At 38.1% G+C, this 15,749-nt stretch overlaps 1 protein-coding gene across 1 annotated transcript; it reads left to right on the forward strand.

Moving 5' to 3' along the window:
* The first annotated feature begins 3,132 nt into the window (after positions 1-3,132).
* ifitm5 (interferon induced transmembrane protein 5) lies at positions 3,133-11,007 on the forward strand. The gene is made up of 2 exons (XM_062066798.1): positions 3,133-5,010; positions 7,111-11,007. The coding sequence occupies exons 1-2, from the start codon at positions 4,804-4,806 to the stop codon at positions 7,330-7,332; spliced, it is 429 nt and encodes a 142-aa protein (XP_061922782.1). The 5' UTR covers positions 3,133-4,803; the 3' UTR covers positions 7,333-11,007.
* The last annotated feature ends 4,742 nt before the right edge of the window (positions 11,008-15,749 follow it).

Here is a 15,749-nt window from a genome sequence, read left to right on the forward strand (position 1 = left end):
ACACTGTAGTGATAGTTGCTGGAAATGGGCCTCTATACACCTATGTAGATATTGCACCAAAAACCAGACATTTGTAGCTAGAATAGTCATTTACCACATTAGCAATGTATAGAGTGTATTTCTTTAAAGTTAAAACTAGTTTAAAGTTATCTTCATTGAAAAATAAGGACATTTCAATGTGACCCCAAACTTTTGAACGGTAGTGTATATATATTTTTTTGTTAATCAATCCAACAAAACAATACACAGCAATACCATAACAATGCAATCCAATTCCAAAACCAAACCCGACCCAGCAACACTCACAACAGCAATAAAAAGAGCAATTGAGGGGAGACACAAACACGACACAAAACAATCCAAAAGTAGTGAAACAAAAATTAATATTATCAACAACAGTATCAATATTAGTAACAATTTCAACATAGCAGTAATTAAAAATCCCTCATTGACGTTATCATTAGACATTAATAAAAAATTAAAAAATTAAAAAAATTAAAATAAACAATAGTGTCACAGTGGCTTACACTTGCATCGCATCTCATAAGCTTGACAACACATTGTGTCCAATATTTTCCCAAAGATAAAATAAGTCATATTTTTGGTTCATTTAATAGTTAAAACAAATTTACATTATTGCAATCAGTTGATGAAACATTGTCCTTTACAATTATACAAGCTTTTTACAAAAATCTATTACTCTGCTTGCATGTCAGCAGACTGGGGTAGATCCTACTGAAATCCTATGTATTGAATGAATAGAGAATTGTTTTGAATCGGTAAAATGTCGTTTTTGAATCGAGAATCGCGTTGAATCGAAAAAAAATCGATTTATAATCGAATCGTGACCCCAAGAATCGATATTGAATCGAATCGTGGGACACCCAAAGATTCGCAGCCCTAATGTTCACATAGTTCAGTGGGCAGGTTGTGTGTTTTTGTATCACATATTTTAATGTTCTGATTAATTGGACCAGGAATTGGAAAGGTTGTCCAAATTAGTACCTACACAATGAGTCTGTGCAATTAACATTTGTGTTAATAAGCACTGATGGCAAACAAAGTTCATAATCTCTCTCCGTTCATGTTTTAAAACTCAACTTGGAACAATCGAGGTTGTAGTTTGTGGGGATCCCTGAATTAAGCGATTCTTTGGTATACCACTGACTAGATCAGATTAAGAACCGGGGGCCACATGCGGCCCGTTAAACTTTTCAATCTGGCCCGCCGGACATTCCCAAATAATTGTGTTAGATCTTTAAGATGGAAAGTGTAGCTGCCATTATGATGTGCACTGATGTTTTCTAATGACCGTAAGTCTTGAACTATACCAAGTATTTCAATGGTTGGAATCTGCAATTTTGCATGATATGCTAGTTACTATGATAATCTAACTAGTAACTGAGTGTTTCCAGAGCGGCCAGCCTGAAATGTGGGTGTCAGGGACAGACGCGGAAGGAGATTTTTACGACAAACTTCTAAAGCAGGGGTGTCAAATGTACGGCCCGCGGGCCGGATCAGGCCCGTGAACTGGTTTTATCCGGCCCGCGGGATGAGTTAGCTAAGTATAAAAATGAGCCGAAATTTTTGAATGAAAGAAACTGCTGTTCTAAATGTGTCCACTAGATGTCACAATAGCAATTCTTTGTATCTTTGTGGATGATGCTACATATGTAAAAAAAAAATAAACCACATGATGTTAGTGCACCAGTCGAGGAAAATTAGCAAACTACATAAATAACATCCTGTAATTTGATTTTGGTATAATTTTTTTTATCTTGATACATTGAAAATGAACACCAATGAGCTGACTGATGAACATTATCACATAATTTATTGAGAAAGTATAAATAACGACTAATAAAGGGAGAATACAATTAACCGCAACATGTAAGTGTAAACAAACCCCAACAACATTATGATTTGTACATTTTCAGAATGTGCTTGTTCTATTTTTAAACAAAGAAAACAATCTGAAGTTGTCTTTATTTTTAAGTTATCGTGCCGTGATTTTACCAGTCCGGCCCACTTGGGAGTAGATTTTTCTCCATGTGGCCCCCGATCTAAAATGAGTTTGACACCCCTGTTCTAAAGCTTACTGATGTATCAGATATATTATATTATAGGTGGGTTTATTTTTGTTTTTTCGCGTTCATATTTCGCTATGTTTGTTGCATTTTTGTTGCGTTTCGCTTGATTGTAAAATATGTGGATGGAGAGGAGGTGTGACGTTCATATGTTGTCAATTTTCAGTGTTTTATCCTTTATAGTTAATATTGTAAATCCCACATTATTTTCATGTACATTCTGGGTGTCTCATTCAGTAAAACACATTTTTAAATTCCATTCGGTTCTTTAAGGTGGTCTGTCATAACGTTTTTAGCATTCAATCAGACATTATTGTGAGGTTTTGTATTAGTGTTCCTAAAAATAAGATATACCGGCACCCAGAAACATTCTTTTCTCCAAATTTGGCCCCCCGAGTCAAAATAATTGCCCAGGCCTGGACTAGATGGAGCCCGAGTGCTACGCTTACCACAGTTTGAAAAACACTGCTTCAAATGGTTCCGCCTCTGAGTGAAGTCCCCCAAAAAACATCCAAAAACCACCAGCAATACTGTAGTTACATCGCATTACCTACATTTTACCAAGTGTTAGCGGTATTGTTATTTAAGTGCTGACACAGACAAACTATTTTTAGCAGCGCCGTGATCCCAGAACGCTAACTAGCTTGTGCAGCTACGTTATTGACATTCTGAGCCGGCGAGCTCCTGCATTGCCTCTGAGCTGGTGAAAGTTAATTTGAGATTATAAATCAAGCCTCTCAATCAACTTTGACATTCAACTCATACCCAGAGATGGTGAGAAAGACACAAGTGTTCCGTGTTGATAAATCACTTCGCATCCCAAGTAATTATATTTGCAATTTCTCCTCCCAGTACTGTAGGCGTTTCAATGATCAGCATATATTTGACGTATTAATAAAGACAGATTGAAAATGGATTGCACGCCTTATTCTCCTCACTTAACAGACACAATCCAATTTGCACACGTTTAGTAGATCAACTTTGCGTGTGCTACCAGGTTTGCATGTGTTATTTAGAACACGCAAACCTTTAACCTTCTAAAACTTGTAGCTCACCCTCAATATATTAAGGCTCAAAACTATAAGGTTCTGGAGATCGGTAGGTTGGAGTTCAAATCCCAGCCGAGTCATACCAAAGACTATAAAAATGGGACCCGTTTCCCTCCCTGCTTGGCACTCAGCATCAAGGGTTGGAGTTGGGGGTTAAATCACCAAAATGATTCCCGGGCGCGGCGCCGCTGCTGCCCACTGCTCCCCAAGGGGATGGGTCAAATGCAGAGGACAAATTTCACCACATCTAGTGTGTGTGTGACAATCATTGGTACTTTAATCTTAATCTTTAATCATCATTTGTCCCACGTAATCTTTGATGGCTCTAACGAAGTCTGCTATGAGTTGCAGTGTTTGTTGTTGAAGAAAAAAGTGAACATTGTGATGCCTCTGTGAAACTAATTCGCCGCAGATGCTTAAAATGAGCAAATTACGTAAATATTACATGTTATTATGAATGAACCTGTTACTACATTACATGACGGAGATAGATATCTACATATATCCATATTTAAGAGTTATTTCTTTCTATAGTCATGTTTGAAATAACTAGTGTTTTCTCTTTGTGCTCTTTCTATTTTTTCTCCATCTCATGACCGATGGTACACTTTGAATTACCTTGGGCTTGGAATGTGCGAAGTGGAAGTACTCCTTTTCTTATCGTATCCTGTCTCTTCTCAGAGTAGAACAAATGACTTGTGTATTACTTCTGGAGGGTGGGGGCGAGGGACATATTGAAGAACACGGCACTTACGTGAGGTCTTTTAGATCAACTTGGCTACGCAATTGAATGTGTTGTTCTAGGCTGGTCTCTATCTTCAAAGCTTTGAAAATAAATTACAAAATACCTATTCTGTTCTGGTGATCATTTAAACTCAGTTTATGTGTCATCAAAAGAACTTGGGATTGACCAGTAACTTAAATTCCCTTGGAGGAACATCTGGTCCAAACGCAACAATTTACATACAGTGTGTATAAAATACAATGATGGAGGCTTCTGGTTGTTTTTTAGGGCACTTTATAGTCGGAATAGAGCAAATCCCATTACCTCGATTGTTAGCTGACTTTTGCTAGCATTCATTTACTAGTTAGAATGCATAAAAAAAAGAAAAACATACATGTTCTTGTCTTACATAAGGATTGTGAATTATAGGCATTTGTTTTTTTGAAGCGCACGTCCCCGTTGAAGTGAAAGAAAGTAACTAAAAAGAACAAAAATATAACGTATTTTCCGCTGAGGGCGCAATATAATTAATCATTATTGGGAGTGCGTATGTAACCACGAAATGGCCTAAAACGAGAACCACACGTATGGATTGATGGTTGTAAGGACAGGAGGATGGATGGACAGATCCAAAATCCAACATTATTTTATTGAGAGAGACTCAATAAAATATGGATGGATAACAGAAGGACAAATGGATAGAAGGACACTAAAAAAAGAATGTATGTGCGGCAGCTCGGTAGTTTTGTGTTTCTTGCTCTATTTTTGATAACCACATAATGACAGAGTTGCTGTATATGAAAGTCGCCTCCCTCTCCAATGGCTTATATAAACCTCTTCCTTTCTCCACGGGACCTCCTCGCTGGATTCCTTGGAAGATTCTATTCTACCTACCGAAGTATACCTACCGCCTACCTTCTCCGCCACCGAGCTCTGCAGAAACATGGACAACTACTCGTACAACTTCCCCTCTGACTGCACACCTCTAACCAACTGCAAGTCTGCCCGGAAACCAGCCGGTTCCACCGTGGTCAACATGGGCCACATGGGCAAGACCCCTCCTCGGGACTACCTGTTCTGGTCCCTGTGCAACACCTTGTATGTCAACTTCTGCTGCCTGGGATTCATGGCGCTCCTCTACTCCATCAAGGTGAACTTTTCTTTCTCATGACCAGGCTAACAGTGATTATGATGTAATGACTCTTTGCATGCATTCATTTTATATTCAAGTGTGATGATAACTGTAAAGTCCGAAGTGGTCCTATAAAGTCTGCCATTTAAAATCGATGCAAGAAGAGAGTTTGTAGGCAAGACTGAAGAGGTTTTACTGCACAGGCGGCAAGTGACCGGCCTTGAGTCCTAATTAAAGACGTCGCCTGGCTCCTCTCGAGGTTAAAAATGGCATAATTGGCATGTTCCGTGTGGGCGAGGCCTGCAGAGAAATTAGAGGGTGCTCAAAGAAGACGAAAAAGTCTGACTGCTCCAATTCAAAGCAGCTGTACTTGACAATACAAATATTTCATTTCAAACTTTTAAAAGAGAGCTCAATAAACTCTAATCATAACACCAATACTAAACCTAGTCCTAAAACTAACCCCAACACTAGCACTACAACTAAGCCTAAGATTGATCCTAAATCTTACACCCCTAATCCTGAAACAACCCTAATTGTAGTTCGTAACTCTAACCCCACCATTAAAATATCCCTAAACTTAGTCCTGAAACTAAATGGTAAATACTTGTATAGCGCTTTTCTACCTTCAAGGTACTCAAAGTGCTTTGACACTATTTCCACATTCACCCATTCACACACATTCACACACTGATGGCGGGAGCTGCCATGCAAGGCCCTAGCCACGACCCATCAGGAGCAAGGATGAAGTGTCTTGCTTAAGGACACAACGGACATGACGAGGTTGGTAGAAGGTGGGGATCAAACCAGGAACCCTCAGGTTGCTGGGACGGCCACTCTCCCAACTGCGCCACCTCAAACCTTGGTTGTGAACTAACTTTAACACTTATCCTGAAACTAACCTTAACACTGGACATACGATTGCCCAAACACCACTCTCATAACTAACCCTAGTGCTAAAATAACCCTAACCCCAACTCTAACTACACCTTTAAAATATACCTAATCTCAGTCCTAAAATTAATTTCAGCACTAACCCTGAACATGAGATAATCTTGACACCAAAACTACCCTGGCCCTAACTTGTGTTCCAAAATAGTTCTAGACCTAATATTAACATAAACCTAGACTCTAACCCTTGTCTGAAGATTGAATCCTAACACTAACCGAAAGACTAACTATAACCCTAGTCCACTAATCCAGGCCCTACAGTAAAACTAATACTGGTCCTAAAACTAATTGCAGTATTACCCCAAAAATGATCCTAACCCTAGTCTTAAAAAAACATAACCCAAGTCCTAAAACTAACTTTAGCCCAGGGCCTGAAACAATTCTAAACCTGGACATAAAGTAGTCCTAACACCAATCCTAAAACAATTGCAAAATAACATTCAATTTAAAATGAACAGAAACCTTAACATTAACCTTTGTCTGAAGACTGAATCACAACACCAACTCTAAAACTAACTATAAACCTAGCACCAAAATGTACAGTAATTCTAGCCCTTAAGTATAACTAATCCTGGTTTTAAAACTCAACGCATTGCTAGTTCTAAAATGAACCTAATCCTAAACAAAACACAACTGTAGACCTCAATCTAGCTCTAGTCCTTAAATAACCCTAATCACAATCCAAGAACCACCTCCGCCCTTAACACAGTTCCAAAAAAATCTTTCAAACTAAAATGAACAACAACCTTGACTCGAACCCTTGTCTGAAGACTGAAACCTAACACTAGCCCCAAGTCCAAAAAATGTACAGTAAAAATAAAACAGATAACCCTGGTTTTAAAATGTATCCTAACACTACCTCTAAACTGATCCTAACCCTAGTCCTAAAACAAAACCTGACTTTAGTCCAAATCTTAAATCTAGTCCTATAACAAACTCTTGACTTATAAACAACCTCTTACCATAGCCATATTTCATGTGAGAGATGGAACCCTAACCTGAGTGCTAATACTTACCCTAACCATCAGGCTAACTCCTAAACTACCCCCTGAAATAATCCTAACCCAAGTCCTCAGACTGACCTCGAGTCGAGCCATAAGACCGTAGATTTTGCCATGAAGGTTTTCTAAGCAAAGCTCAGATCAGTAACTCTCGGTTCTTTTTCAGGCTCGGGACCAGAAGACTCAGGGCAACCTGCAGCTGGCCCAGGAGTGCTCGGACAAAGCCAAGTGGTACAACATCCTGGCGGCTGGCTGGAACCTGATGATTCCTCTGCTGGCCGTGGTGCTGCTGGTGCTCCTGCTGGTCCACCTGGGTTCCTCGCAGGGCTCCTTCGACTTCCTGGGAGAAGACGGATTCCAGAACTTCCTCAAACTGTTCAGTTGGTAGACGGTGCGCACGAAAAAAACACCAAGGCAATTTGATTTCATCCGACACAAAAATTACACTTTCTTTTTATTTATTTTATTTATGCAACAATCATCTTCTCCCAGCTAATTCTTAGACTTCTTAGTTGCATTCTTTCATTTAAACACATTGTAATGGTGGTTAGAAATGCTGATTGATCGCAGCCATGTTTCCTTCACATTTACTCAAGAACGAAGAGTGGTCTGCTTAATCTTTGTCTGAGAGAGTTTTTTTTGTAAATTAATTGTAATATTTAAAATTAAAGGTCCTCTATTATGCAAAAAAATATGTTTTAATGAGGTTCTAACCATTCTAATCAAATCATGATAGAAACTGTTTGTTTGCATATCAATTAACATACAATAAATTGCAGTAAATATGCCAGATTTAGCACAGTGCTAGTTTAGTGAATTTGATTATTTAGTTTTTCTTTTGCGAATATGCTAACCAAGCATGATAGTACAGTGCATGATAGCACTTTAGCACACACAGCTATATTGGTATTGGTAACGTTTGTGTCCCACTCCTTAATTTTACGGTGTTTTATGTATAGTTCCAGCTATTAGGATGACGTAGCACGACGTTAAAGTGTAATGATAGCGCTTTAGCAGACACAGCTATGCTAGTATTGTTAATGTTTGTGTCGTACTGTCCCACTCCTTAATGTTATATTGTTCTATGTGCAGCGTTACAGTGAATCTGCTAACCTAGCATGATGTTAAAGTGTAATGTTAGGACTTTAGCACATAGTATGGCTAATGTTTGTGTCCTCCTGTCCCACTCCTTAAAGTACGAGTAGAGTGGAAAAACAAGTTGTCTCTGTATTGAAGCTATTATCAAATATGTATCTGATTTATGACACCAAAAGACTTCCAAAGTTTGCGAATAAGTAGATATGATCAAAATAGTATCAATCTCACAGAGATTCCCGAGCCATTTCGAGAGTTAATGAGGAAGCCAGTTACGTGATCCGTGACGTAGCGTTAGGAACCACAGACCCCTTTTCCCATCCACAACAATGTTAATCAAGCAGACTTTGTGAAAGCCAACAAAGATTACTTTAGGAAAAAATTATGATTCAGAACTTTATATTTTTGAACCCGAACACAAGGAGGATGTAGCTTTACTGTGACACTCTAGCGTCAGCAGTGTTGCTAGGTGCTAAACATACAAACTAACCATAATAAAACATAATAAACCAAACACTTACCGTACAATTTCTACTCTCGCTGGGATGCCGACCGACGGGACGCTCACTCTGTTCATTCTGTTTAGATGAAGATTCATTTACAATCTTCACGAAGGGGTTAAAAAAAAGTTGGCGCAATACGTATTTTTTGCCATCTCGGGGGATGTCAAAGTCGGCCAGCATCTCAGTTCATGGCCACATTTGTCTACCACCAGGTTAGAGATGCATGAATTATTCTATATAACTAACTTTAAGCACGTTTGAGACGAAGCAGAAGCAGCCGCTGGCTCACTGTGTCAACAATAGCAGTGTAAGCTAGCATTAGCTAATTGCTATCAATGCGCCGCTAAAATAGGCCATCTCTGTTGGCGCTGATAATAACAAAACCGCTCATATTTGGTTAATTTTGAGGTCATGACATGTAAATGGAGTATTGTTGGCGGTTTCTGGATTTTTTTAAGAGGGTATATTGGGCGCAATAGAGGACTCTCGATCTGATGACTCAATTGTTTGTTATCTATTTACGATTTTGAATGCATAAAAAAAGCCAAGCATATGTGTTCTTGTCTTTCATAAGGATTGTGAATGATAAACAGCACATTTCTTTCTAATTTTTGCATACTTCCAGTATGACTGATCTGATATTAGGAAGCGTTACTACAGTGACCTGGAATTTACGAAAACTGCCAAAGAAATTCGAAGCAGAATATTCAAAATGGCCAACTAAATCTGTGGCATTTCGTGGCGTTTAGACGGTATTTTCACAAACTTTGCGGATTGTAAACACATTTGAATATGGTTTAATGGATACAATGAAACTCAATTAAGCGTATCAAGTCAACTTGTTTTACCACTCTACTGGTACTCCAATGTTATGTTGTTCTACTGTATGTGTGGAGTTACAGTGAATATGCTAACTTAGCGTGATGTTAAAGTGCAATGTTAGCACTTTAGCACATACTGTGTCCTCCTGTCCCATTCCCTAATGTTACGTTGTTTTATGTAATGTATAGCACCTTTTACATTAGTGCATGTAAAAAGTGGATAAAGTACACAACAGTTGTCAGGTTCAAACACTGATGACATCTATTAAACAAGACAAGAAGCAAGGAGTTAAACAGAGACAGAATTACATTTGGCTCAATTGAGGAGAGACGTCTGGACTGTACTATTGCACAGACTCACCACGCTCTGGCGAAAGATTGTACGCCTCCTCTTTTATTTGGACTTTCCCTGATTACATGGCAACAGCTGTTTCTAAGGGACGGGGGTCGTAAACAGCCATCGCCTTTGATGACCACAGTTCAAAGAAAAGGTCCCTGGAGGGGAGTCAGGTCCTGCTTCCTCTTCGCTTTGTAGATCTCGGGTCGAGACAATATCTTTCTGTTGATTACAATACATGAAAGAAACAGAACACCTTCATGTTGCTTCCCATCCTACACAGTGGAGTTTTACAAGCCTTCTGCTTGGTAGGATTAAAGACAGCTTTTGTCTGCTCGCCGGGAACTCATTGAAACACAAAGTTTTGTGATAACTTAGATACAATTATTCTGACACAGTGCTTCTTGGAGACACACACTGTGGGCGACAAACACAGTTTATTAAGATTAAAGCTACACGTACATATAATATTACTAGTACTGTATAATATTACAAAAGTAATAATACAAAACCTTTATTGTAACCAACACTAAAGTCAACTTGTTGTTTTGTAACCTATCTATATACTATCACTTTGCTTCATTTCTTTACTTTTTTGTTGTTTTTCCTAGTAATAATACTAAAATTTTTTGCAAACTTGTTTTTGGGCTGTATGGTATTTTTGACTGAGGTAGGTCTTCCTCGCGGACTAGCCGTGATGGAAGGGAAGAAAAGCTCTTGTGGTTCTGCCTTGAAATGTTTTTTGTTTAATTGGCAGGCGGGTTCGCTCTTGCTCGTTTTGTCGGGTGCTAACAGGAAGCTACTCATGTTTTCAGTTTAGCATAAGGTTACTTTAACATAACCAGAAATAAAAATAGTATTTTCCAGGGTGAATTGTGGCCGTGATATACCTTTATTAACCGAGCAGGCCATGCGTACATTTTTTTACTGTTATAACAGAGTAAAAAGACACACTCTTCAAAATGTAAAAGGAAAAGCCAATTCAAGTGTTAAACAGTACGTGCATGGCGGCGGTTCAGACTACAAAGATTGTTGCGATTTTAAAGTCATTTTTTTCCATTCAAAAAGTTAAGCAATTTCACCGCAACCTTGCTTTTAAATGCTGACCCTTGCCATGGTAACTATTCCTCCCTTACTATCAACGGACCAGCCAGGACACCCCACAAACGGCAGTTGATGATTTTTCTGTATTCCAGAATCTTTTCTGTAGCTTTTCAGTATTTTCTATGCATGAATGTTTTACATATTCCATTAAGATGATATTACTATAAACTGCATGTACATATTATATTTATCACGTTGTTCAATAAAAAAAAATTGTGGGAAAATACTGGGAAAATACTTTATTTTCCAGAATGCTTTACTTTATCAAAGTATTGAAAATGGAGGAAATTTGTGTGTAAGTCAGTTGTTCTCAGATATTTTTAGTACTTCAGCTAAAACTTACATGTGACATAATAGTGATTTCCTTGAATAGCAATGGATTTAATTCCACTTCCTGTAATTCCAATTCAACATCCTGAGGGGTGAAGCCAATGTAAATAAAACCATTTTAAATTATGTTCACACTGGAGGCTTAAATATATTCCCACAACTACACAAACATATTAAAACATTTATTTTATGTTACCAGCCAGTCTATACAGTATTGCAGCTGCATTGACCACGTGACATCTTACATGACACACTATTGGCTGATAGCGGGCCAATCGCAGTGTGTTCTCTGTCCTGGCAGCTGATTGGCTCCGCCACATTGAGGCAATCTTTTATTAGAACACCACTAAAACATTACACAAACGTAGGAATGGCCATTCATAGTTTAAATGTGTCTTGCACAACGTCAAAATACTCACATCGTCAATGACTAGTTCACCGATTGAAAGCGGCAAAGAGAAAACAGGTTACCAAAAGTAACCCAAATAAGGAAAGAAGCGGAAGTGACGCTATCAAAACAGAATGCTTCAAAATAAAAGTCTGTGCAAAATGTACACATGCAGAATTTGTAACAGGTGTCCAAACATTACGCGCCTTCTAAGGCTTGTGGCAGAGAATCTCAGCCTCAGAGGAGGCTGCTTACCATCAGAGAAAAGGTGAACCTTCTCAATGCCATGTTAAAATAATGTAGCTTAGCTATGAGCTGCATTACAAGAGCAATGGCTCTTAATTTCCTTCAAAAAAAAGCAGGAAAATAATACAAGGACGACGGCAAAAAAAAAAAAAAAGCTGTGCCAAAAACTCTTTATCACTTTGTTCCAATGATGACACTGTGGAGTGACTTCTTTAGCGTCATCATCCGTAAGTACAAATATTTTGTATGTTACACTTACATGAGTGAGCAGAAAGTGTTTAAGAGTGTGTTTGAAATGTTAACAACGGAACGCGAAGGCTTAATAAAGACCTAAATCAGGGGTCGGCTACCCAAAATGTTAGTAACATATTGGCTCTTAACTAGTCATTATTAAGTACGTATTAATGCCTTGAGCCATATTGGACCAAAAAAATTTTTAAAAATCTGTCTGGAGCCGCACAAAATTAAAAGTCATAATTATACAAGTGTTATAATGAAGACAACACATGATGTAAGTGTCTATATTAGTTATATTAAGCTACTACCGAAGGCTGACGCAAATCTTCGTTGACAGAAATGTTGTATTTTAATTGTTATTCTACACATTTTTGCAACATTGGAAATCATTAGTAAAATGGAGGCCTTTCACAGGCTGAGATAACTTCTGGAAATGACTGGCTCAGAATGGCCAAAGGTATAGATGTGTGCGTCCAAGTTTAAGGAAACGGCAGGCTGTCTTCTTCTAATGGATTTATTACAATCTTTTCAAGCTGGGTAACGTTTGCCGTGGTCTGGAACAACGTGGCACACGAACAACTATGAGAAATGCAGCAATTATTACATACAGATAATGTGTCATGAGACATGCAAATATAAATGAAGCACACAGAGGACATAAGTAAAGGGAATTAAATGAACTCAAATATACCTACAAACGAGGCATAATGATGTAATATGTACATACAGTTAGCCTAAATAGCATGTTAGCATCGATTAGCTTGCAGACATGGACAGTGTTGGGTTAGTTACTGAAAACCAGTAACTAGTTACAGTTACTAGTTACTTTATTTCAAAAGTAACTCAGTTACTAACTCAGTTACTCACACCAAAAAGTAATGCGTTACTGTGAAAAGTAACTATTTAGTTACTTTTTTTTTAAAAGCTCCCATTAATGCCCTTTTAGCATTCAGTAATTTTATTGCACTGGAGAATAATACAATGTGTTGATCAACTTGACATGCATTTGCATCACTGAACTCTGCTAAGCAATGTGGTCTACATACAACACACAAAGACAAAGATATGTTTCAAAGGGCCAATTTATTTCAGGCCAGAAGAAATTGACAAAACTATTTTAAATAGCTGCAACATAACATACATAAGTAACAAACAGCATAATAACAATATAGCTGTAAACCTGGCTTCACCTAAGGAAGGCACATGTGACATACCCAAAGCCTAACCAGGCAGATTTGAATTGTTGTTTTGGGCAGTAGACGGGATCTTTGATCCAAGACACAACTTACATTTAACTAAAATGTTCTTTTCTTTGTGCTCGACAAAAGAAAAGAAGTGAGAATATGTCATACTTGCCAACCCTCCCGAATTTCAGTGACTCTCCCCGGGACAGCCATTCTCCCGAATTTCTCCCAATTTCCAGCCGGACTTAAGGCACGCCCCCTCCAGGTCCGTGCAGACCTGAGTGAGGACAGCCTGTCGTCACGTCCGTTTGGCCAACCAAAATGTAACCACAGAACACTATACCGTATAGTGTTCTGTGGTTACTTTTTGGTTGGCCAATGGTTTCCGTTGTATTGCGCACCCCCCCTTCCTTCCCCTCCCCACACCCACACCCACACCCACACCCACACCCAGACACACACAGAGCGCGCCTCCGGCTTGTGACATTCAGAAGGACGACACTGCAGCGCTGCAATAAAACACACTCAGATCTTCTGGTTCTAGCCGATACTACATAAAAAATAACGTAAAATAAAACAGTAACGCATAATGTAGTAACGGTAACTGAGTTACTGTATATCAGGGGTCACCAACGCGGTGCCCGCAGGCACCAGGTAGCCCGTAAGGACCAGATGAGTAGCCCGCTGGCCTGTTCTAAAAATAGCTCAAATAGCAGCACTTACCAGTGAGCTGCCTCTATTTTTTACATTTTATTTATTTACTAGCAAGCTGGTCTCACTTTGGCCGACATTTTTAATTCTAAGAGAGACAAAACTCAAATAAAATGTGAAAATCCAAGAAAATATTTTAAAGACTTGGTCTTCACTTGTTTAAATAAATTCATTAATTTTTTTACTTTGCTTCTTATAACTTTCAGAACGACAATTTTAGAGAAAAAAATACAACCTCAAAAATGATTTTAGGATTTTTAAACACATATACCTTTTTACCTTTTAAATTCCTTCCTCTTCTTTCCTGACAATTTAAATCAATGTTCAAGTAATTTTTTATTTTTTTTTGTAAAGAATAATAAATACATTTTAATTGAATTCTTCATTTTAGCTTCTGTTTTTTCGACGAAGAATATTTGTGAAATATTTCTTCAAACTTATTATGATTAAAATTAAAAAAAAAATATTCTGGCAAATCTAGAAAATCTGTAGAATCAAATTTAAATCTTATTTCAAAGTCTTTTGAATTTATTTTTAAAATTTTGTTCTGGAAAATCTAGAAGAAATAATGATTTGTCTTTGTTAGAAATATAGCTTGGTCCAATTTGTTATATATTCTAACAAAGTGTAGATTGGATTTTAACCTATTTAAAACATGTCATCAAAATTCTAAAATTAGTCTTAATCAGGAAAAATTACTAATGATGTTCCATAAATTATTTTTTTAATTTTTTCAAAAAGATTCAAATTAGCTAGTTTTTCTCTTCTTTTTTTTCGGTTGAATTTTGAATTTTAAAGAGTCGAAATTGAAGATAAACTATGTTTCAAAATTTAATTGTCATTTTTTTCGTGTTTTCTCCTCTTTTAAACCGTTCAATTAATTGTAAATATCATGAATTATTAATAATAACATAGAGTTAAAGGTAAATTGAGCAAATTGGCTATTTCTGGCAATTTATTGAAGTGTGTATCAAACTGGTAGCCCTTCGCATTAATCACTACCCAAGAAGTAGCTCTTGCTTTCAAAAAGGTTGGTGACCCCTGCTGTATATAAATAAATAAATGGGTTATACTTGTATAGCGCTTTTCTACCTTCAAGGTACTCAAAGCGCTTTGACAGTATTTCCACATTTACACACTGATGGCAGGAGCTGCCATGCAAGGCGCTAACCAGCAGCCATCAGAGGCAAAGGGTGAAGTGTCTTGCCCAAGGACACAACGGACGTGACTAGGAAGGTAGAAGGTGGGAATTGAACCCCAGTAACCAGCAACACTCCGATTGCTGGCACAGCCACTCTATCAACTTCGCCACGCCGTTAGATTACTAGTTACCGCCGAAACTAACGGCGTTACAGTAACGCGTTACAAAGTAACGCGTTAGTCCCAACACTGGACATGGATTGACCAAATATGCCTGATAAACACTCCAGCATATCAATAACATCAACAAAGCTCACCTTTGTGCATTCACGCACAGCGTAAAATGTTTGGGGGACAAAATGAGACAAAGGAGTGGCATAAAACACATCTTTATGTGGCAGCATCGGAGAAAGTTGTACATGTAAACGAACTGCGATGAGTTCAAAGATTGCTGAAATTAGTAGGACAAAACGGTGCTTGCCAAATACTCTCATCAGTGAAGCATGTATACATAAACAGTGGGATTTTTAACAGTTAGGAAGATTTGTGTCACGTTTGTTCTCCTACAGAAAATATATTCAAACAAAATGTGTTTCTTTTTTTTCTTTATCATTTTCCATTTTCACACATCTCTGTAAGCGCTCCAGGGAGCCACTAGGGCGGCGCTAAAGATAGCCGCAGGTTGCTGACCCCCGACCTAAACGCATAC

Source organism: Entelurus aequoreus, linkage group LG12, assembly GCF_033978785.1.
Source record: "Entelurus aequoreus isolate RoL-2023_Sb linkage group LG12, RoL_Eaeq_v1.1, whole genome shotgun sequence".
NCBI lineage: Eukaryota > Metazoa > Chordata > Actinopteri > Syngnathiformes > Syngnathidae > Entelurus > Entelurus aequoreus.

Bases quoted from the DNA above. Each gene is read 5' to 3' on its own strand.
- ifitm5 (XM_062066798.1), top strand. From the start codon at position 4,804: ATGGACAACTACTCGTACAACTTCCCCTCTGACTGCACACCTCTAACC. The intron at 5,011-7,110 runs GTGAACTTTTCT...GTTCTTTTTCAG, and splicing joins CGCTCCTCTACTCCATCAAG to GCTCGGGACCAGAAGACTCA.